The following is a 24,213-nucleotide window of genomic DNA, read 5'->3' on the forward strand; positions in this document are numbered from 1 at the left end:
CGTTAAGATATTACATAAAGGTTATGGGAGCAAGTTTGTCAAGTTGAAGATATGGGTATCTTTTCACTGACAACCTATTTGAAAGGCAAGCGTGTACATGCAAAACTAATACTTACTTTTGAATATCTAAGTACTGTAGTATTTTCAACAGCAGGAACTATACTTTTCAAGAGGAAGATTGACACCTTAAGATGCTTTCATAAAATGAAAAGTACAGTGTCAAGTGATACAACGACAGAAATACCAACAGATATCAAAGTGCTTTCTGACCCTGCAATTAAATAGTTAATTCAGGGTATGGCGATGTAACATCAATTTTATAGGTCATTTTCTTGTACCTCTGTACTTAAAGCTTTTGTGTAGCAGGGACAATCTGATAAATGGGCTGTTGGTAGTTTTTCCCCCAAAGGTGACCCAATTAAAACTTTACCTTTGGAAGAAAAATCTGAATTTGCACAACTGTCATAACCCCACAGCTTGACAGAAGTTCAGCTGACTGTATGCAAGTAGGTAACAGCATTATGTGAAAAGGCAATGCATTTAGCTATTTTTGTGCTATGGGGAATACATTTTCAGGTAGAACAGTTCGTTGATAGGGATGTGGTTAAATGATATTTATAGACAATATTGCAGCTTGTTGGGTGTCAGCAATTTTAAAAACACATTTAAATCGGCACTGAAGTGTTTCACTGAATGAGAATTGTCGAATAAACTGCATATTTTTACTTTCACAGCAGCTTCCCAAGAGTCAACTGCATTTTTTGCAACACATCACAAATACTCCAGACATATGGGAATTAACTTTCCCTTCCCATATCATTCCAATCAAACACTATGTTCAGGGTACTTGAGGGTATCCCCAAGATATCGATATGTATTTCTATATGTTAAAGTGCTCGGGTCACCATCAGCTCTCTCCTCGTGAACCTTTTCCACTTCAACTCAAGTCACCCAGGTTCAGAAAAATGTTACCAATTCCCAGGATGCCCAAAACAGTCCTGTTATAGGAGAAGTATCAATACTAGCTCACAGTTACTAAAAAATATATAGTTACTAAGTAATCAGGTTCAGACCCTATGAGTAAACTACCTCCAAAACAATTCTTGGTAATTGACTGGAGTTTTCAGCACAACACATGATTAGTTAGAAAGACTATCTCAGGAAAGTGAAAACATCTTTTGGCCCTCTTTTGCCTTCATGTGCTGATCTTGGAGATGGGGTAGCAGAGGTCCCTCTATATGGGCAGCCGTCAAAGTCCAGGTGATTTAATGTACACTCCACAGCTGGGATGTATCCACTGTCCCACATTCCAGTGCCGCACAGCTTACAAATGTCATGCAGACTGCAGGGGATTCTGGGCAAGAGGCGAAATTGGTACAAAAGGCTCCGAGCCTGTAGAGAAGAAAAACAAAGTGTCACACAAGACAAATCAGATTGAATGAGACTTGCCTCGTTCAAAGTTTTTACTTGTGAATTGTTTAAAAACAATTCTCAGATACTTCTAGTTACATAAAAACTTTGTTTAAAGTCACAGTTTGTGACGATTTTGCTGATACCCTCTTTTTTCTATAATGGCTGGAGAAAATCTGTAATAGTGAAATCAATTTGCTGGCTCTTAGAGGTGGAGTGGAATGCTTCACCTATTTCGTCCACAAATGATCATGTTTTTTGTCTTAAACAAAAACAGAAAAAGCTGGAAACACGCAGCAGCCAATTAGCATCCGTGGAGAGAGAAACAGTTAACGTTTCAGGTCGGAGACCTTTCGTCATTTTTTTTTGTCTTGTCTGGCAGCATGCCACTTGGCTTTTGCATCGGCAGGAACGACAGCATAGCCACTGATTTTGTTGCGTGTCTCTGACAACACGGCACCACTGCCATTCCTCCTTGAGCAGTACCCTAAACAAAATGGGAAATTAAAGCAGAATTCACCTTTCTCTCAAAGCTGGTTTTGCAAAATTTTTCTCTTAAATGGACTGTTTTGCAATCCATACACGCAATACCCAAATACTGGAGATTAACAAGATGCATTGAAACATTTACAGACACTGTTGATTCTTTGCTCAACCAAGTTAGTTAATACTTTAGCTATTCAGCAACTACTAGAGTCTAGCTAGTACAAATGTTGCCAACAATTCTTTAAGCTTTCTCCAGCTGTCATTACATTAAATATGGTTTCAGACTGCAGTGCACTTTAGGGCAAAGTAACTCGCACGTGGAGCGCAATGTAGGACTATGTTTGTAGTATATTTTGATCCCATTTTTACTCTCTTCACACAAGAGTAAGTCACAACCTTGTAAATAACCAAAAAAGTACAAAAATACCACAAACAGAACTACTTCCTCTTATAGAGACATCAGCAGGAAACAACAATCTGCCAACAGCTGCACCTTACTGAGAGATTTAATGTCTCTTTTCTAACCTAACAATGGAAATAGAATATTACAAGCCAACTTGTTGCTACAAGAGTACTATTTGTGTAATACTATATAACTTTTTCCGTGTAAAAGGATAAGTGTTACCATCAGTATCTCGTAAAAAAATTACTGTTATGAAGAATGTTTAACTTTTTTTTAAAAAAGGGCACAGATTTGAATGGTGCACTGGGTAAGGATATTGTTCTCGTGTCTATGAGGCCTGGGTATGAATCAAGCAAAAACTGATAAGGGTGAAAGTTTCCTCAGTCTGTCAGCTATGTAAAATGAGCTTTTATTCTGTACCTAGCCTCCATTTTAACCCTCGTGTTTATTCAGCACACATCTTGGCTGCCGACCCAGACCAGAGCCCATGATTTCTTTCTCCCTCTTGTCATTGTATCTCTTGGATCCTTATCCCTGTCTCCCCCCCTTTCCTGTTACCCAGTCGTGCCTCCCCTCTCTATTAGTTTATCCCACCAAATCCCTACGCTAATCCTTTGCTATTCCTCTACCTTCTTACTCTTCTGCCACTGTCACAGGCTTGACACCCTCTTGGATAAACCCACAGCATACCTCAGTGCCTCTCTTGGCATTCCCTGAAAGGCCCATGGGGGCACTCATCGTTACTTCCTTATCAGCAGCAACTCCATCTGCCGTATCCTCCTCTCGTCAACCTTCCCCCCCCCACCCACGCACCTCCGCAGTGCACCCACTGGAGGCTAATTTTACCACCCATCTCTGATCTCTTGGACTCTGCTAGCAAATCAACAATTACCATTCCTCTACAAATCACCTCGGTTTGTCTCCCTACTCGACTGGTACCTTCTCCTCCTTTGAGCTTCTCACCTTGTTTCACCCCCTCACCTCTCCTTTAAAATCCTTGTTGCTGATGCCCACCCAGGCCCCACCGTGAGTTTCTCATGGAGATATTCACTCCTTTTCTCCCTAAGCCTTTGCAATGAGCAACTTCTCATCCGTTAGAACTCACCCTTTCCTCTCTCCTCTGAGTTCACTGCCCTCATCCTTCCTTAACTGCTCCCACCCATATTCATGACCCACCCACTCAACCATGCCATCTCACATGACTTCTCTGTTCCCACTGTCTCATGAACAGATAAGGCCATCTCTGATCACTTCCTTGTATCCCTCACCACTCACATCTCTCTAATGCCTTCCAACCTGTTCCTGGAAAAAACTCTTCCCCATCACTTACAATGGCACTTACAAACTCCCAACTGCCTTGCCTTTGCTCTGCCATTCGCCACAATATTTCAGCTGATGATCTGTTCAATCATTCGCTCACCTCCATATTTGATGCCCCTATCCCCAGTGAAACCATTATACTCTCTCACCCTGGCTGTTCCTGCTGATATTGCCCCCACCTTCACTCTCTATAGTCAGAGGAGCACGACATGAACGTATTTAGTATACAATTGGTTTAGTCATTCATTGGCACATCTGGCTGGATCAAATACTATCGGGCTCTGATCTCATCTTCCCATACTGCTCACTACTCCAGGATCAACTAGAAAATGAAGATAACCCCCAGCTATATTTCTCCACTCGCAGTCGATCACCCTTCTCAACCTCTCTGCAGCAACTGGCTCCGTTAACCATGCCACCCTTATTCAATGGAGTCAGACTGCCCTAGTCTAGTTACATTCCTACCTATCCTGTTGTAGTCAGAGAATTTCCTACAATGGTTTCTCTTCCCACTCCTGCACCATTATCTCTGGAGTCTCGCAGGAATCCATCATTGGCCCCCTCCTATTGCTCATCTGCATTCTGCCCCTCAATGACATCATCCGAAGATGTGACATCAGGTTTCACATGTATGCTGACAACACCTAGCTCTACCTCACGACAACTGCTCCCGATCCCTCCACTGCCTCTTCTTGTCAACCTGCTTGTCCAACATCCAATCCTGGAGGAGCCGCAATTTGCTCCAATTAAACATTAGGAAGACCAAGTTCTTTGGCTCCTGCCACAAACTCTGTTCCCTTGTCATTAATTCATTCATCTCCCTGGCCACTGTCTCATGCTGAACCAGACAATTTGGCAACCTCGATCAGATTGTTTGCAACATCGGTGTCCTATTTGACCGGGCTGAGCTTCTGGTCTCATATCCACTCCATCACAAAGACCGCCTACTTTATTCTACCTCCGTAACATCATCCTACTCCGCCCCTGCCTCAGCCCATCTGCTGCAAAAATGTCATTGATGTTGGTTACATCCAGACTTTCCTGACCATAAACTTGAACTCATCCAATACTCTGCTGCTCATATCGTAACCCATACTGTCACCCCTCTGCTTACTGACCTACATATCTGTAAACTTCTCCAGTCCTACAACCACCACCCCAAAGAACTCTGTGTTCCTCCAACTCTGGCCTCTTGCGCATCCCCCACCATTGGCACCGTACCTTCAACCGTTTAGGCCCCGAGCTCTAGAATTCCTTTCCTATATCTCTCCACCTCACGCTCCTCCTTTAAAACCCTCTTTAAAACACTTACCTCTTTGACCAAGCTTTTAGTTACCCCTCCTAATATCTCTTTTTGGGCTTGGTGTAAATTTTTGTCCGATTACACTGCGTGAAGCGCCTTGGGATATTTTCCTACATTAAAGGCGCTATATATAAATGCAAGTTGTTGACCTAGAAGTGCTTGAAGCTAATATTGGATACACAAAGTGGAAAAGTATTCAATATTCCAAGTACTGATATTCTACACTGCGATGAGCACAAAAATGAATCCAGATAAAATAACATATATACACATACACACACACATATAAAATAAAAAAAAATATATATATATTTAAATCTACGCCCTCATTACATTTTTGGGATTCAGCATCTCAGATCCCTCCGGTAGGTAAGTCCTCATTGTCTTAAATACCAGAGAGTGCTTTATTTTTCCCAGATATCCAATTATTTGTTTATCACATGCATTCACATGTTCTTCCTCAACTGAAGAAGGGAGCAGAGTAAAACTACATTAGATTGTGATGAAAGGTCATCGACCTGAAACGTTAACTCGGCTTCTCTCTCCACAGATGCTGCCTGGCCTGCTGGGTATTTTCAGCATTTTCTGTTTATATAACTAGACTGGGATTTAGGCTTTAACTTCCAAAAACGTTATTAAACAGTAAATAAGTGAATAAGTGAAATAAATGATACAACATAGATTTTTACAGCAGTTATTAAACTTAACTATCTCCTCGGGCAAGTAGAAAATACCAGATAGCCGTGACTACTATGCTAAACTATGTTCTCTTACATGGCAGTTCTTTTCCTTTTCTCACCATCCACAGAAGCTATTTGTTCTATCACTTTCCAAAGGTGTCAGACAAACTTTACAATTTGTACCAGTCAGGTTAAGAAATACGTTAGAGATAAACAACTGGGACAAAATAGATTTAAACAACCTACTGTTAATTTTTTTTTTTTTAAAAAGCTGCCATGCCAAACACATCTGAACAAATCTCACACAATGTTTGCATTTGAATTCAATTGCACAGGGCCTCCTTTGAACATCTAGCTCAGGCAAAATGAGTGCAGCTGTGTTTTAATTTCTTAATTATTGTGACAGAATTAAAGATACCGGGGATGAAATTCATGCCCGCCAGAAAGCTGGCGCACATCCCATTTTATAAAAGTTTTTATCGTCGGGTCTGATGAGGCTGGCTCTCGATCAATTTTCATCTGTCCTTTTTTTCCCGGAAAGGACCGGAAGCCGGTCATAATGGGGGCAGAAATGCAGCGGTAAGTGCTGGTGGGACGGATTGTCAGCGGCAGAGCGCTGGCGCCATCATTGCGCATCTGCGTCACCATGTAACTCTGCTGCTTTAAATCGGCGAATATCCGGTCGACGTGGAAGTCGGCTTGCAAAAAAAAAATGGCAGCTGCGGCAGTGGGCTCTTGCCTTTAATGGCTGCCCGCAGCTAGGGCTCGCAGTAAGAGAAGAGAAGGTGCACCGACAGAAAAAGCTGGCTGGGGCACCGCTCGGCGGGGATTTGATTTTTCAGGCTGAATATGGACGGAGGTAGGTGGCCCTGGCAGTGTGCACACTGATGATGCACTTATGGCCGCTCAGCAACAGCGGGGCGGAAGTGGGGATCGCCAGAAAAAAATCCTGCCTAATTTAGATTGCAGCGGCCATTCGACCAGAAATTGGCGCTCATTGGATTCCGCTGCAAAATGGCAATAAGGGGCCTTATCTGGTCCCTGAATTTCAGCCCCAGCATAGCATTCTCAAGTCTTAAAATATGCTTCATTTTAGTCACAATGTATGATTTTTAATTTTGCTTTTATTGGTGCTTAAACAGAAACATTAAACCTTGCATGTGACAAAATGAGAGTTTTGGCCTAGATGAATTATTAAATGTGAAGGAGCAAAAATAAATAGCAAAATTCATTAATATAATACGCACACATATCATCTATATTATTTTGCGATATCTTGCTACAACAGAAAACAAAACTATGATGGTAGCAGTCATACAATTCTACACATCTTTGTCAAATGTTATTTTTTTTTAAATTTCAGAACGATGCACGTGAGTCTTCTTCTGATAACACTGATGACTAATGAAATCAGGATGGCAGTATAATTCAGACCAGCTACCCAGCACTAAAATTTATCTTAATTCTCCAATGGCTAAACAACATTGACAAAAATAAATCAAGACTGTATTGCCACAGAAAATCACAATTATTTTCAATAAAAAGCTGAATGTAACATTTATTGAATGGCCTGTGCACGGTTTAATAATTTAAAAACAAAATATCTCACCTCAGTGACCACATCCAGTTCAACACTTTTACGCAAACATTTCTAATACAGACAATAAGCAGATAGAGCAATTGTAAAAATGCTGGCTGGGGGGGTTCTGCTTCTGCACTTGGCAGTCTGCAATTTTTCACCCATTGAAATAGATGCAAGACAAATCAGGGGCTGCAAGTATAAAAGTGGAAAACCCAGGCCACTAAATGACATGGAAAAACAAATGCCGAGATATAAGGCTCTAATTGAATCTTAGGGTACTGCCACTTGCTGTCAATCTAGGACATCACCAGAACACCATAATTATAATTACTTTCTTTTATCTCAGTGACAGCTACAAATAACCCTATATGTAACTGATTTTTTTTTTTAAAAAAGAGTACTGTAACAACTCCTTTGGTCCTTAAATATATGGAAATAAACTGCTGTGAAAAAAGGTCATTAAGCTATAATGTTTCCCTTCAAACTCAGGCTGAGGCCTAAGCACACAAGTCTAAATTGGAAGAAATGTCATCATCCACATAAAAGTGACTTCCTCTTTCTTTAAGCTTTACTCAGCTGCACTGCAGATAAACAATTTACTCTGGTGGGGGCATCCAGAAAAAAGGGGGCACAGTCTGAAAAGTAGAGCTAGGACTTTTAGGAGTGAAATCAGGAAGCACTCTCTCAGACAAAGGGTAGTGGAAATCTGGAACTCATTCCCCAAGAGGTTATGGATGCTGGGTCAATTGAAATTTTCACAGACTGCGGTTGATAGATTTTTATTAGATAAGGACATCAAGGGATATGAATCAAAGGCAGGTAAATGCAGTTAAGGTACAGATCAACCATGCTCTGACTGAATGGCAGAACAAGCTTGAGGGGCTGAATGACCTACTCCTGTTACTATTGTATGTTTTTCTCCAGCACAGACAGCATGCAGCCAGCAATGTCATAGGCTCTGTTGAAACCTCCAGGGGTTGACCAAGAGCAGTTCTGATCAATTCAACCTCAGATTCACTTCCCCTTCCGGTAGATTGGCTCTTGGCCCTTACTCACCACCTCCCCCCAATAATTCAGTTGCTGCTGGAAACGCTGCACATGAGGAACATGGAGTCAGCCTGGTTCTACCACTGCATGAGGCATGCTAGAGAACCATTATAGCCAGGCACCTGAATTGGCCCAATTTTCAAATGCATATTTTTCTCCTTTTTAGGTATTCCTCTCCCACCCCCATTATTCACTGACCAAAATAATGCTCAATGATTCACATTCCAGTTTGTGAGGAAGAACCTAGTGCATTGATACACAAACCGACATGTCACTGAACTCTAAATGTTTCACTGATTCGAATGTTGAGAAAATGTGTCATGGGCAACTGCCTACAGTGCACTTTTAAAATTCTTCTTTTGTACTTTGGATAAATATTAGGAACTGCACCCGAGTAAAAAGAGATACATTTGGAAATTAGGTCAGCTCGGTAGACAGATATCCCTTGTGAATCTGGGTATATATGTACACACACACTATAAATCAGGAAAAAAAATAGTATAAATTCTTTAAATAAACTAAATGTAATAAAATATTGGCTTGTCTGACATGCCTCAAAATTACATTTAAAAAAGTAAAACCAGAATTTTTGACATGTGCATATAATTTTAACTTGCTCATTTTATGCAATATTAATAAAAAACAGATGACACATTTAATAAGAATATAGTTGCTAAACACACTTAATTTCACTGTCTATGCATTGTGAATATCGTAGCTATATGAAATGAGATAAAACATCTGCACAGATGGTTCACAGCACTTACATTTACTGAAATGTGATTATTGCAATTTAATTTAAAGCTGTTACTTTTCCCACTGCATAGAACAGAATTCTAAAATCATGCACCCTTTCCCGGTGTACAATATCTTACAACAGAAAAGAAAATCTCATTCAACTTGTAAGCATTTTAAAAAATTAAGCCAGGGACCCTTCTCAGATTTAACATCACTACACACAGCAATAAAAGACCAGAACAAGGGACTTTGCATAATATCAAAGCAGCACTATTGTTCATATTGTTCAATGCCTGAAAAATGTATTCACAATTAAGGCGGCAATTCCGTCACTAAAATGGTCTCTGTGAATTTTGGTTACATAACAGTGAACAGGGCATTACCAATAAGGCATTGTTCACATTGTTTGTTTTCCTTGTGCAAAATCGGATGGTTGCCAAGAATTTATGTTGCAAAGGAAACAAACAAACAATCCATCATTGCATTAATAATACAGCTGTATCAAGACTTCTGAACGCCCCCTGAATAGGCCCCATCAAATTCTCATTATCTTTCATTATAATGAGGAACATTTTAACATATCTAAACAATGTGTTAAACATAACTAAGATCCATTGCATTTGAAAATATGTGCTTCCGAACACAATTTCTAAAAACAAACATTTCTACCGGTTCCTACCTTCCTTAGGACAATCTCCCCGCTCATATGCATGGCCAGGTTGCTAAAATGGAGCAGCATCTGGTCTGTTGCTAACTGCTGTTCAATCACGTCATCCCCATAAATCACAACAATGGCCACACAAACAAACAGGTGGAAGTAGTCAGTCTGCAAGACACATAACACAATGACTTCACTAACAGACAGAAATCTAAAGTACACATTAATCATTCATCATGGCAAATATCAGGTCGGCAAGACTGATAGCCAATGCATTGACTTATCAGTAACTTAAATACTGCTAGCACTTTGCTGTACTTCTTCCCCCGTACCCGTCGCAATCTCCCAAATGTCTCCTCTGGAAGACCACTCGCAGTCATTCTTTCCAGTTTGAAAGTAGGTTTTAGGCTTTGCGCACATCTATGAACAATACATGTTACTGTAGGAGAATAAGAACAATATCAATTTTCTTCCTCTTCCTCAGAGGGATGGACATCCTTGCTTTCATGCAGCATATCTTTCAGGTGCCTACTCATGAATGAAACTTAAATCAACAAAAATTGGTCCTGAAGCACAAGCTAGTCACTTGAGGTTGGGATAGCTTTTAAATTCACATCTGCTGGTAGCAAGTATATTTCATATCTCCACTTCTATGCAAAGGATGTGGACCAACAGCTGAATTAAAAAATATGGATAGGCAGGGAATGTGAGGTTGTTCTTAAAACTTGGAGTGTATTATTTAATTCAATTTCAGTAAAGAGATGTACTAATGATCTTGAAGAACAGAGTTGACGAAAAATAACAAATACAAACCAGTACACAGAAGTTAAATTTACATGGGTTACATTGGTGTAGAATCGTCAGATAAACTTTCCTTCACTATGGCAAAACATTGGTTAAACTGCATATAAAGATCATTGAGCACAAAAAGTGTTATTTGTAAAATTGTACAATTTTTTTTAATAATGTTGAAACATTTATACCAATGTTTTATAAAATCACTTATAAACAACATTGTTACCAGGCTGAACACTATCCAGTCTTGGCTGTTTTTCTGGTATGTTGCACTGGTGCGACATTCTGACATGTTCCAGCAGCACACTCTGCTGCAGTGCTAGGCCTTATCGCTCCTTCACTGAACTCTGTTTCTTCAGCCAGCAACCACAACTCCTGTGAAGGAGTATTTGTTGAAGGATGGTTTCAGCATCAAAAAACAAAATCATTGTATTTTTTTAAAAATACCTTGAATTAGTAAGTTTCATCAGAAAGCATGGGAGAAGACAAGGCCATTCAATTCATCAAGCCTGTTACATCTGCACTATCATAGAATGACTCTATCCAACCCATTAATAAGATGATGGAATGGGCATAAAACTTGCAAATGGAATTCAATGTCAGTAAGTGTGAAGTAGTACATTTTGATCAAAAAAATAATTATATTTTGAATGGTGGTGTGGAAGAGCAGAGGGTTTGGGGCCTCAGGTATACAAGAGCTTAAACGCAGCACCTCATGTGGGTAAGGAATATTCTAAAAAGCTAATGGAATACTGGACTTTACATCAAGTGGGATAGAATATTAAAGCCGAGATGTAATGATGACTTTATATAAAACCTTAATAAAGCAACAGATGGGCTAGAAATTGGCCAGCCTTGCACCCGTTTTTTTGGTGATATTTCACTTTTTTTGAAGGTCAAAGGTGTTCCCCTAAATTGGCCAAAGTTGTGCGGTGGCAGTTTTGAAATAACGCTGAAAAGCGGACCACTGTCCTGCAACACCAAAAAAAGCGATGGCGCTTTAAATTTGCCATTCGGCACTCCAGTATTCTGCGCAAAAAAAAACACCCAAGAAAAGCCTGCGTTGCAGCCCCAGAAAGAGCGGTAAGTATGAAGACCTGCAAAAAAAGGGAAGTTAAAGTTTTTATTTTTTAATTCTTTTACAGCGATTACTTAGTTAAAGGTCTTGTAAATGTTTTGTGATTTTTAATTTTTTTTTAATACAATTTTTTGTGTGTGTTTCCCCCCTCCCAGGGCCTGTCTTTTTAGCGGTAATTGGCCTCGGACTAAAGTTGGCGAGGACCACGGTTTCCACCGTGAATCCTCGTGCATAGCCGATTTTTACCGTTGGGCGCATTTTGCTGCCAATTTTATATCTTTAAAAAATTGCGGTATTTGGTATGGTATTTTTGATGAAAAATGCCCCAAAAATACTGCTATCGCCAAAAGACCAATTTCTAGCCCCATTACTGTGTGCAGTTTTGGGCTCCTCACTGTAGGAGAGATGTTGAGACAATAGGGAGGGTGCAGCACAGATTTGAATCAGATGGTGTCTAGTACAAGAAAGGACAAATATATAAAATGACTTAAATAATTGGGGCTGTTTTTGTTTGAACAAGTGCAATTACAGAGTGATTTGATAGTGTTTAAAATTATGAAGGGGTGGGATTGAATAGATAGAAACGCAGTTTCCAATGATTGAGGGGTCTAAACAAGGAGACATAGATATAAGATTAGATACAAGCTATTTAGGACAGAGAACAAGAGAAACATTTTTACACAGAGGGTTGCAAGACTGTGGAATGCACATCCAGAGTTAGTGATCGAAGCAGAGACCATGTCAACTTTTAAGAATAGGTTTCAAGACCTGAACCATGTCCCTTCTTAATTGTCTTTGCTCTCATGAAAATAAGTGCAGTCTGTCTGTATAACTTACTTAAGATGGAGATGTTAGAAGGAATTCAGAAACGGGCAACATTCCTTTGGGCAATGGTGCGAGGAGCATCATCCACATGATCTGTGCCATGCCTACACTGTATAAAAAGGTGAGCCATATCCCAAGACTTGAAGGACTCCAAGGGCCTGAGCAGCTAGCAGTCATCATCATCATCATCATCATAGGCAGTCCCTCGAAATGAAGATGATTTGCTTCCACGCCAAAAAAGGATGAGTTCACAAGTGTTTCAATGAAGGACCTACTATCCCAGGACCGAACTACATAGTGTAGGGTGGAAGATGCCTGTGCGTGGATTTTTTGAACATGTGGTGGCAGTTGCACAGCAGCCTCCACATGGGCTTGACAGAGCTAGGTCTTGGTCCAGTGACAAGGATTAACCAAGATGACTGAAGACCAGCTCTGCTGCACGGACCTATTGCGCACATATCGCAGTGTGGACTGGCCCAAGAGCAGCTAGCAGTAGAAAAGCTCATAGCTCTCTCTCCTTCTTTAAGATGCTCCTTAAAACCCTATCTTTTTGACCTGTCCTAATATCTTCTTATGTGGCTCAGCTGTGAAGCGCCTTGGGACACTTTACTACATTAAAGGCGTTGTATAAATGCAAGTTGTGGTTGATAGCAGGAGGCAAATGCAGTATGTATGGAATTAATTTAATTTAAAGATTGCAGAGCAGCAGACTAGATAGGTACTTTCTTTTCTTCCTCATTTTTGGCATTATCCACCCAACACTGGAAATTGGCACCGCGGTAAGGTGTGAAAAGGGGTAATCTTTCAGGGGAATTAGAGACTCTGGTTGTCAGAAAGAATCTGTTCAAATATGAATCCTATGCAGCTGCAAAATCCATGTTTTACAGATACTCTAAATGGACACTTGCTTCAAGGACGATCATTAGGTAACCATGGAACTACTGGAATGAACACTGACTGAGCCTGAAGATTTCCTACTGGCAAAATGAATAGCAATCGGGCTGGACAACCCAGAGTTAAAAGCACTGGCTTCCCAGGTAAACTGATTGAATGGGGACTCTAAGAGATGTGTGGTCAGCCCTCTCCTTGCAGACTAGAGATGTGTGGTCAGCCCTCTCCTTGCAGACTAGAGATGTGTGGTCAGCCCTCTCCTTGCAGACTAGAGATGTGTGGTCAGCCCTCTCCTTGCAGACTAGAGATGTGTGGTCAGCCCTCTCCTTGCAGACTAGAGATGTGTGGTCAGCCCTATCCTTGCCAGACTAAATTTGTGCCTTTATGGTGCAGGGGAACAGTTGGTGCTTTTGTGGTGGCAGATTCAATATTGGAATAGCATTGCATATGTTCCTCGAGAATTCCATGGAAGAGCTGAAGTTTATGCAGAAAAAAAAAGAAAATCTTCAGGTTCAGTCAGTGTTCATTCCAATAGTTCCTGGGTTACCTAATGATCATCCTTGAAGCAAATGTCCATGAAGTTGTGTGTATATCAGACAACGTAGACAAGTGTCATCCTTGTCAGAGATTGAAGAGGTCTGGCTGTACTTCGAGCAATATTTAAATCTAGTTCCACCCAACATAATGCTGAGGAGAAGAAACCTTTTCTCTTATTAAGATTGAATCAAACAAGGTACTGTAACCAAGTGCTATCAGAGACTGGTAACTGTGGAACACAAATAGGTAACAGTTGAAGCACAGGACAGAACAGGAGGGGCGAAATAAACAGGTGGTTCACCTTGCATTCAACATGGGAGCAAGGCAAGGCACCTTCATGGCTCAAAGTGCTTCTTTTCTGCTATACCGTTCATATATTCATATTGATAGCTGTTAGCTATATTAGATTATCCATAGGGATTGGGACACAGTGTACATACAGCATATATCTCAGATTTTTTTTACCAGCAGGAAATGGCTGAAAATTTTGATAGTTGAGAGTTCCCTAATGTGATAACCTGCCACAGTTGGGGAAAGAATCTGAGAGAATAAAGTGCAACAAAACAGACATCGTACTTAAACTAGTAGAAACAAATTAACTCCTGATCAGAAGATCACAAGTTAAATTTCTAGTCCACTTGTCACTTTAGTCATTTACCTCAGTTGACTGAGTTTTGTCAATAAATAATTATGGACAGCTCATCCTATTTAAGTTCTGGTTGGCAGATCAAGACGGGACATGGCAGTATAATTCATGGATAAGTTTACTACAACAATTATTCTGACATTTCAGATGGTGGAGAATAGTAGCCAGTTAATGGGCATGTCAAGAAGGAAAAAAAGTGAAAATATACAATTTAGTATGAAATAATACAACCAAAAAGTCAAGATTGTCTCTATTTCAGAGCATCCTTTCCAACATTTTGGTTTGCTTTTTTAAAAAAAATTAATTGATATGCAACTGAAATGGTAAAATAATTTCACTTGCCTTATTTTTGTATAATTATTTTGGCATTTTAGTGGTGCTCTATTAGCAAATCAAGGGACTAAAATTAAAGCGTGCACTATCTAAAAAGACAACAATCCAAGCAATTACCCATTTAAGCCAGATACATTAACAGAACGGAGTGTAATACAGGTTGAACCTCTCTCATCCGGCACCCACGGGATAAGAGGATTTGCCGGACGATGGGAGGTCAACATTTCGGGCCCAGCTTCGGTCGGCCCGGAGGCGGTGGGGAGAGGAGGAGCTGCGGCAAGGGGCTGTGCAACTTCTACAGCTCCTTCACGTCACCCGACTACTTCCGCCCGCAGCACGCCGCGGCACAGCTGGACTGCGCCTGGGTGGTGGACACACAAGACAGCCGGCGCATCGTGCTGCAGCTCAGCCTGCAGCTGGGCTACAACGACAGGGTGCCTGGGTACGACGGGGCGGCCCAGAAGCACGGCAGGCTGCTGCAGACCCTCTCCTTCCGCAACAACCGGCGCCCTGTCACCCCCCCGATGAGAAGAACTGCTTCTCCTGCCACCGGGGGAACTTCCACTGCGGCACCAAGATCTGCATCTTCGAGCAGTGGTGGTGCGATGGGCAGGAGGATTGCCAGGACGAAATGCGGCCGGCCTCAGGACGCAACAGCCGACCCGGCCTCAGAGAGAGTACCGGAGGCAGCGGGGAGCAGAGGAACAGCCAGCTGTCGCAACCAGTCGCCGGGAATTATGCCAGATAAAAGAGTACCGGATAAAAGAGCTTCAACCTGTATTGTGTTGTTTTATCCTGCATTTATATTATAGAACCACTTTAAGCAAAACTATTTCTGCAATACACTAAGCTGCTGGCACTATAGAATTTACCCTGCTTACACTGCAGAGCACATTTCACACAGCCAGAACAACAAATTGTGCAAGCATAGTTGTTTGAAAACCAAGCTCAGCAATTTCACTTTTTGCTGTGCTTTTCACAGTGGAGGAAGGGGTGGTGTGGGGGAAGATGATCCATATAGACTAATGATTGACAAACTACATTGCTGGCCTGTATATGTGGACTGAACACTCAGGCCATCTACAACTTAATAGAATACGGGCCTGGTGATGCTGCCTCAGTGGAACAAGAAAAAAATCATCTGGTCCACTAGGTCAGTACATCCACAAACAGCAACACTGCCACATTAATCTTACCATATGGTTACCAAAGTTGGGGCTGCTGTAGGCTACCGTGCTATAAAGTTAATGCACCATTAAACAAGAGTTACATAACAGTCATCTTTTCAGGTGTTAAATTCAGCTATTAATTTTTTTTAAATAACAGCAGTGTAAAAATTAATTCTTCCTTTTTGCACCTAGTATAACTATCAAGCAAGTATCAAGTCAAGTTTAGCATGGACCAGAAACAGTATAAAGCATTTCCATAGATATTTATCAACTCTGAAGCTTAGTGATTTTCCATTTCTCATTGCATCTATCCATACTGCCCAATTATTTGTGAATTATTGGGGGTGAATTTCCTAAGGGCTCCTCACACTCTGGCACAGTAACTTCTACAGAGGTTCAGCGGAAACCCTATTCACATGCATAAACTTACAATGCTGAGCAGGAAAAGCCCTGAGGAAATTCACGCCTATAAAGTTTGCTCTGCTGTAACCCAAAATGAAATGGGACTAGCCCCATTGAAGACTTTTAAGAGCTGTCACAGAGAGGAGGTAAAATAGCTAAGGATAAAGTTGAAAGAGTTTGAGGGGCTTTATTAGACTTGACTCAACATGTCCAATCACAGTGGAGCAATAGGCAACAAAGCAAATAGAATGCTGAACTTTACAGGCAAAATATTACAAGTTAGAGGAAGTCAAGTTGTACAAAGTCCTGGTTAGATGACACCTTGATTACTGCATTCAATTGTGTTCACGGAGATTCAAGCACTAATAGCACATCAGAAGAGCCACGCGATAGATCACAAGCATCAGACGACTGACTGATAATGAAGAGTGGAGAAACTTGGGCTTTTCAGACTTTTTTTTCCCGTTCTGGTATGTGGGCTACACTGGCAAGGCCAGCATTTATTGCCCATCCCCAATTGCCCATGAGAAGGTGGTGGTGAGCCACCTTCTTGAACCGCTGCAGTCCGTGTGGTGAAGGTACTCCCACAGTGCTGTCTGGGTGGGAGTTTCAGGATTTTGACCCAGTGACAATAAAAGAACAGCGGTATATTTACAAGTCGGGATGGTGTGTAACTTGAAGGGGAACCTGCAGGTGATGGTGTCCCCACGCGCCTGCTGCCCTTGTCCTTCGAGGTGGTAGAGGTCGCGGGTTTGGGAGATGCTGCCAAAGAAGCCTTGGCAAGTTGCTGCAGTGCATTTTGTAGATGGTACACACTGCAGCCACATTGCACCGGTGGTGGATGGGGTGCCAATCAAGCAGGCTGCTTTGTCCGGGATGGTGTCAAGTTTCTTGAGCAGTGTTGGAGCTACACTCATCCCGGCAAGTGAAGTATGCCATCACACTCCTGACATGCCTTGTACATGCTGGAAAGGCTTTGGGGAGTTAGGAGGTTGAGGTACTTGCTGCAGAATACCCAGCCTCTGACCCGCTCTTTTTGCCACAGTATTTATGTGCCTGGTCCAGTTAAATTTCTGGTCAATGGTAACCCCGCCCCAGGATGTTGATGGTGGGGGATTCAGCAATGGTAATGCCGCTAAATGTCATGGGGCGGTGGTTAATCTCTTGCTTGTTGGAGATGGTCATTGCCGGGCACTTGTGTGGCGCGAATGTCACTTGCCACTTATCAGCCCAAGCCTGAATGTCGTCCAGGTCTTGCTGCAAGCAGGCATGGACTGTTTCATTATTTGAGGAGTTGGGAATGTCACTGAACACTGTGCAATCATCAGCGAACATCCTCACTTCAGACCTTACGATGGAGGGAAGGTCATTGATGGAGCAACTGAAGATGGTTGGACCCAAGACACTGCCCTGAGGAACTGCTGCAGCGATGGCCTAGGGCTGAGGTGATTGACCAACAACCACAACCATTTTTCTTTGTGCTAGGTATGACTCCAGCCAGTGGAGAATATTCCCCTCGATTCCCATTAACTTCAATTTTAAGAGAGCTCCTTGATGCCACACTCGGTCAAATGCTGCCTTGATGTGGCTCTAACCTCACCTCTGGAATTCAGCTCTTTTGTCCATGTTTGGACCAAGGCTGTAAGGAGATCTGGAGCAGTGTGATCCTGGCAGAACCCAAACTGAGCGTTGGTCAGCAGGCTATTGGTGAGTAAGTGCCGCTTGATAGCACTGACAATGATAATTATCAGCAAAGTGATGGAAAATGAGAGTAGACTGATGTAGCAGTATTTGGCCGGATTGGAATTGTCCTGCTTTTTGTGGACAGGACATACCTAGGTAGTTTTCCACATTGTCAGGTAGATGCCAGTGTTGTAACTGTACTGGAATAGCTTGGCTAGAGGCACGGCTAGTTCTGGAGCACAAGCCTTCAGCACAACAGCCGGGATGTCGTCGAGGCCCATAGCCTTTGCTGTATCCAGTGCGCTCAGCCGTTTCTTTATATCACGTGCAGTGAACCAAATTGGCTGAAGACTGGCTTCTGTGATGGTTGGGACCCCAGGAGGAGGCCGAGATGGATCATCCATTCAGCACTTCTGGCTCAAGATGGCTGCAAACGCTTCAGCCTTGTCGTTTGCACTCGCTTTTGGGTTCCGCCATCATTGAGGATGGGGGTATTCATGGAGCCTTCTCCTCCAGTTAGTTAATTGTCCACCACCATTCACGACTCGATGTGGCAGGACTGCAGAGTTTTGATCCGATCCATTGATTGTGGGATCGCTTAAAGCTCTATAAATAGCATGCTGCTAGCACTGTTTAGTATGCATGTAGTCCTGTGCTGCAGCTTCCCTGGGTTGGCACCTCATTTTTAGGTATGCTTGGTGCTGCTCCTGGCGTGCTCTTCTGCGCTCTTCATCAAACTATGGTTTGTCCCTTGGCTTGATGGTAATGGTAGAGTGAGGGATATGCTGGGCCATGAGGTTACAGATTGTGGTGGAATACAATTCTGCTGGATGCCCAGTTTTGAGCTGATTGATCTGTTCTAAATCTATCCCATTTTAGCAGGGTGGTAGTGCCACACAACATGATGGAGGGTATTCCTCAGTGTGAAGACAGGACTTCATATCCACAAACACAGTTTGGTGGTCACTGCTACCAATGCTGTCATGGACAGATGCACCTGCGACAGGTAGATTGGGGAGGACGAGGTCTTTCCCACGTGTTGGTTCTCTCACCACCTGCCACAGGCCCAGTCCAGCAGCTACGTCCTTCAGGACTATGCCAGCTCGGTCAGTAGTGGTGCTACAGAGCCACTCTTGGCAATGTATATTGAAGTCCCCCACCAAGAGTATATTCTGTGCCCTTGGTACCCTCAATGCTTCTTCCAAGTGGTGTTCAACATGGAGGAGTACCGATTCATCAGCTGAGGGAAGGCAGTAAGTGGTAATCAGCAGGAGGTTTACTTGCCTATGCTTGACATGAAACCATGAGACTTCATGGGGTCCGGAGTTAATGTTGAGGGCTCCCAAGGCCACTCCCCCCCCGACTGTATACCACTGTGGCGCCCCTTCTTCTGGGTCTGTCCTGCCGGTGGGACAGGACATACCCAGGGATGGTGATGGAGGAGTCTGCGACATTGGCTGAAAGATATGATTCTGTGAGCATGACTATGTCAGACTGTTGCTTGACCAGTCTGTGGGACTAGCTCTCAATTTTGGCACAAGTCCCCAGATGTTAGCGATGAGGACTTTGCAGGGTCGACTGAGCTGGATGTGCTGTTATCATGTCCGAAGCCTGCATCTAGTTCGATGGCGGGTGGTCTGTCCGGTTTTATTCTTACTATTGTTTGAAAGGAAGTGTTTTAAAGGTGTACTCAGAGGTAATTAAGATAGTTAACAGTCTAGAAAAGGATGGATTTAGAACACTACAAACTAAATTATAACAGTAGGACAAGTTTTTAATCTGGGCAAATTTAGGTCTGATATCAGGAGGTTTTTCTTCTTACAATAATGGACTTGGTTCGGACAAGATGGGATACTGCAGGGTCTTGCTGCACAGCTGAGTGAGGATGGCTGAAATGGTCTCCCTTACCTATATCTATCTTATGATCCCCTTACGTATCTGTGATGGATTTAACTATGGCTTTACATATAAAAACAAATGATTATAAACATTGCAGCCTAAGATGCTGTTAAGTGCAAATACCAACCAGAGAGAGTCCAATTCAATTACTGGCAAAAACTAAATTCAAGTTCCCCTGCTTTACAAAAGGCTATTGTAGGTTTGCTATCCCCACAATTAGCATTTATCTGATCTACTGGACATAATATATGCCTAAAAGAGCAAATCCTAACCTGGTAATGAGCCCAACATGCCTCCCAAATGCGAAGTGCCTCCGTTTCAGGAAACTCGCGTTTAAAGCAGAGAAGAATCCACCGATGGCAGAACAGCATCTGGAGCCCATCCTCACCCAGGGACACCAAGTGCTGGTAAAAACGGGGGTGCTTCAATCTCAGTAACTCTCTCAGGTACAGCTTAAAAAAAAATACATACAGACACTGCATATATAAAAATAAATCTAACGACATGCATACATATATATAACAAACAGCACAATGCTCTTAAACAGATGAGATTTCCCATAGTTCAAAAAAATTGAGATCAAGGAAAAATATATAGTTTAAGAAAAAAAAGTTATAAAAAAAACCTGTCATTATATACAGTGGACAACCGCACAAATTATGCCCCGTTTACATTGCACAATGGTGCTTTAAATTAGCTGTTTACACTGCATGAAGGATTCAGAGCACAACTGCATATGGGGATGATTTATTCCTAATCACCGAAATACTTTCTAAACCCCCACTGATATGAAACTACAAAGATAAATTTCAGTGACAACGTCCATTTAGCTGTTCAAGTTATTTCTGCTCCAAGTATTCAAAACTAGCTGTGTGCTCGCAATGAAAATTATGAAAATTGCTAGAAATTCTAGGGAGAAAATAGTAATGAAAAAAAACAATATTTCATGAAACATGACTTATTCCTAAGTATCCTGCATTGCAAAGGATTTTTAAATGTGGCAGCTAATTTTTCTGCAAAGAAAGATTTGTACGAACTGAGATTTGAAGAGTCAGAGTAGAACTAAACATTTCTCCAAAAATTAATTTAGCTCCCTTCAATCATTTTCATTCGAAGATATTTTTCCCATCTGACTCAGCACTCACCAGCTGTCTTTCCATATCATCATCCCGCGGTGAGCTGATGAAAATTGTATTCTGCATTAGTCCGACAAAACACCAAAATGTGTCGGATTCATCCCTGACCTCTGACAAGATTGGAGCCACCAGATCTGACATTCCCTGGGAATACCCTATCTCAGGGCTGTAAACTGCATAGTTCAGCAAAATTCTCCTGAGAAGATATTCAAATAAATATACATAAGTGACACATTTTGGGAATTTTGATCATTTATTATTCACAGAAAAGATTTGGAGTTCAGCTACGTTTAAGTACAGGTATTGTGAATTCGTACAAGTTAAAGAAAAAGGCCACATCCAGTAGGTATTTGGAGACTGTGCATCAAAGCCAGATTGTCACCCATAATAAATCAAGAAAAAGTGGGGAATTGTTATATAATCACAGGCACTCCCAAATATAAACAGGTTATGGGGTTACAATGGCTCTTCCTGTTCAGCTTTGCTTCAAGCTAGTTTCAAGAGGTGGGGGCAGTACAGTAGTAGTCTTGATTAGCAGCTTTCTGGCCAACCCAGATAACTGGTGGGGGGTGGTGGGAGAATCAGGAATAAGCCCCAATTAACTGTTGGACAGAAACAAGAGAGACCCACATGTTGAGAGGTCAATTCGTCAGGTCCAGCAAAGTCTGTGAAGTCACTCAGGTTTTTGAAAACAAAAACGGAAAGACAGTCAGGCCCAGTAAAGGTTACCAGAAGATTACAGTGCAGGGGTAGTTAGAAATTAATTTGTTTCAGTCAAGTAAAATGACTCACTGATGTGGGAAAGCATAGCGTATTCATTACTTGCATTATGCAAATACAAAATGTATGGATTGAAATAAGGGAATCTAATCATAACCTTTGCCTCTGTATATTCCAGTGCTGTGAAATAAAGCAACTTAACGATTGACTTGTCTCACTAAGTGCTTGTTCATTCTGCCTTTGGAAAGATTTAAGAACATGTGCAAAAGACAGGAGTATCCATTTCATACTCAGAGGACGCCACTGTTACACCCCTGGGTTATGAAATTGTATATTTAGATATTGGGCAGTACAGGCATACCCCGAAACATAAAATGCTCAGGTCACTTATTGAAGTGACTAGAACCTTTATACCTGTAACAATATTTAAGGCAAGAATCTGAACTTGTAACAATAAGTTTCTTTTTAAAAAGGATCTCGGCTATCCACACTATTTCAACATAGCGCTGCATAACCCAAACCATGACATTTTCCAGTCTCCTCAAAGCTAGATATTGAACACTTTCATAATTTAATGCAGTGCCACCAATAGTCAGCCCATGTCGCTTGTTGAGTATCAGAGATAAAAAGAAAATACTTGCATTCATTTAGTTTATCAAATGTTTCAGAAAGATCATAAAATGCTTTATATAGAATAAATTGCTTTGAAATGCAATGTTATGTAGACAAACACAGCACCAATACTAGTTGCATCAAATGAGAATTTAATGCAAAATGCAATTCTTCGCTACATGAAAAACATTGTAAAATTGAAAGCAGTCAAACTGTAATGCCGACTAGTTTTAAATTTAAGAGAATGTCACATTTCCACTTTCTGAAGTTGTCTTGTTTGTTGATGAAAATTGCACTTTTCCCCAGCCTGCCCAAAACTACCCAATCTACACAGCCACACACATCAACAACCTTACCTCATTGTTTCCACATTAGGGTTGTTTTCCCCTTTGTAGAACTGTTTGGAGCGATCAGTCCGAACCACGTCTTTATCGACAGTAAACTGAACCTTTCGCCAAAAATCTTCATGTTCCTCCGGAGTCATTGATAATCTGCAAAGGGGTATAATTTAAGCACCAATTCCTGTCATTCACACAATCACCTCCCAATGTTCTGCCTAGCTACTTTTACATAGCCATCCGGCAACAAGCTGGAGAAAGATTTGTTACTACTTTCTTCTTCTTTCAGACCAGGTGCAGTGAACCTATCACAATTGTCATTGTGTTTCTTGAACTAGAATGTTAAAATTTGTAAAGTAATTTTGAAATATAGAGAAGTCAAACAATATAAATATGTTTTTAAACACAATGTTGACAGTAGCATGGTTAAGAAGCACGGATGCTAAAGTAATACTGCTCCTTTATAGTAGCTAGTTATTGAACCCAGGTGAACCCCATTGAAATATATTATGAAATTCAACAACATTTTCCTTCATTGTTGTTTTAAGATGTGTTATTCTGCACATTTATAATGCCAAATATAATATTTTAGATGAGGCAAATGTTCAATAGTTCTTGACATTTCCTCAGTTCTAATAATGCATAAAACTTGCATTAAAATGCCATCTATATACTAAACAGAGAGCACTCATAATTGCCACATACATATTCAAAGGAACACTTGCAGACCTGCTCAAACACTTCTGTTTAAACTTCAGCTAATTTTAATACTACAGTTATAACAGCAGTACTTGCTATTTATTCTTTCCTATTTTAAAATTATTTTTGCTCTCCCACTTTTAGGTTACCTCTAATCATTCCTATTGATAGATACACTGAATCCTGTCATGACTGGGAGGTACAAGAGTAGCTTGTGTTGACATGCCTTTCATTTTCCCTTTGAAATTAAACTGTCTTACCTCTATTTATACTCTGCCAATGGCCCAAGAGAGGTTGTAATTCAGATTAACTACAGATGAAAGACCCACTCTACCATACTTAGCACACTTTTTTAAAAAAACTCTAAAAGGCTGTCTCGAATAACAGGAAAATAAAATAAATTAAACATACAATTAATGACAACTATAGCCAGTTCCAAAGATATTTAATATAGCAAGCTGCAAAAAGTATGCATTATTTAAAAGGTTACCATTAATGTGAAACTGAGTCTTCACTAACTAATACACCATCCACTCACTGACCTCATTCTATAGAGAACTTAGGGTGAAATTTGTCTGCACCAGTAGTGCAAAACGAGCTTATAACGAATCGGTAGCCTATTTTACTCTGTGCCCAATTCTCTTCTCCATTGAAGTCGATCGCTGGCAGGATGTTTCGCTCTACTGGTGATACAAACTAAACCCACTGCAGATATTTAGAGCTTGTAATTAGGAGCGCAAGTACCCCTTTTAACGTGATAATTATTGATGACTGCCAATAAACCACTCTGGATTTGAAAATTAACTATTACGAATGTGGAATC

The 24,213-nt window shown here is 41.3% G+C and overlaps 1 protein-coding gene across 2 annotated transcripts in view; it reads right to left on the reverse strand.

Moving 5' to 3' along the window:
- Window positions 1-264: 264 nt before the first annotated feature.
- Window positions 265-24,213, reverse strand: part of tbc1d16 (TBC1 domain family, member 16) — a 93,795-nt gene continuing 69,846 nt past the window's right edge. For both annotated transcript variants that reach the window (XM_070858216.1, XM_070858215.1), the window contains exons 8-12: window positions 22,710-22,844; window positions 21,031-21,217; window positions 20,158-20,337; window positions 9,649-9,795; window positions 265-1,392 (exon numbers count right to left, since the gene is read on the reverse strand). In XM_070858216.1, the coding sequence (XP_070714317.1) occupies window positions 1,153-1,392; window positions 9,649-9,795; window positions 20,158-20,337; window positions 21,031-21,217; window positions 22,710-22,844 (889 nt within the window). In that variant the 3' untranslated portion in view covers window positions 265-1,152. The remainder of the gene's footprint in view (window positions 1,393-9,648; window positions 9,796-20,157; window positions 20,338-21,030; window positions 21,218-22,709; window positions 22,845-24,213) is intronic.

The sequence above is a fragment of the Pristiophorus japonicus genome, chromosome 16 (genome assembly GCF_044704955.1).
Source record: "Pristiophorus japonicus isolate sPriJap1 chromosome 16, sPriJap1.hap1, whole genome shotgun sequence".
Lineage (NCBI taxonomy): Eukaryota > Metazoa > Chordata > Chondrichthyes > Pristiophoridae > Pristiophorus > Pristiophorus japonicus.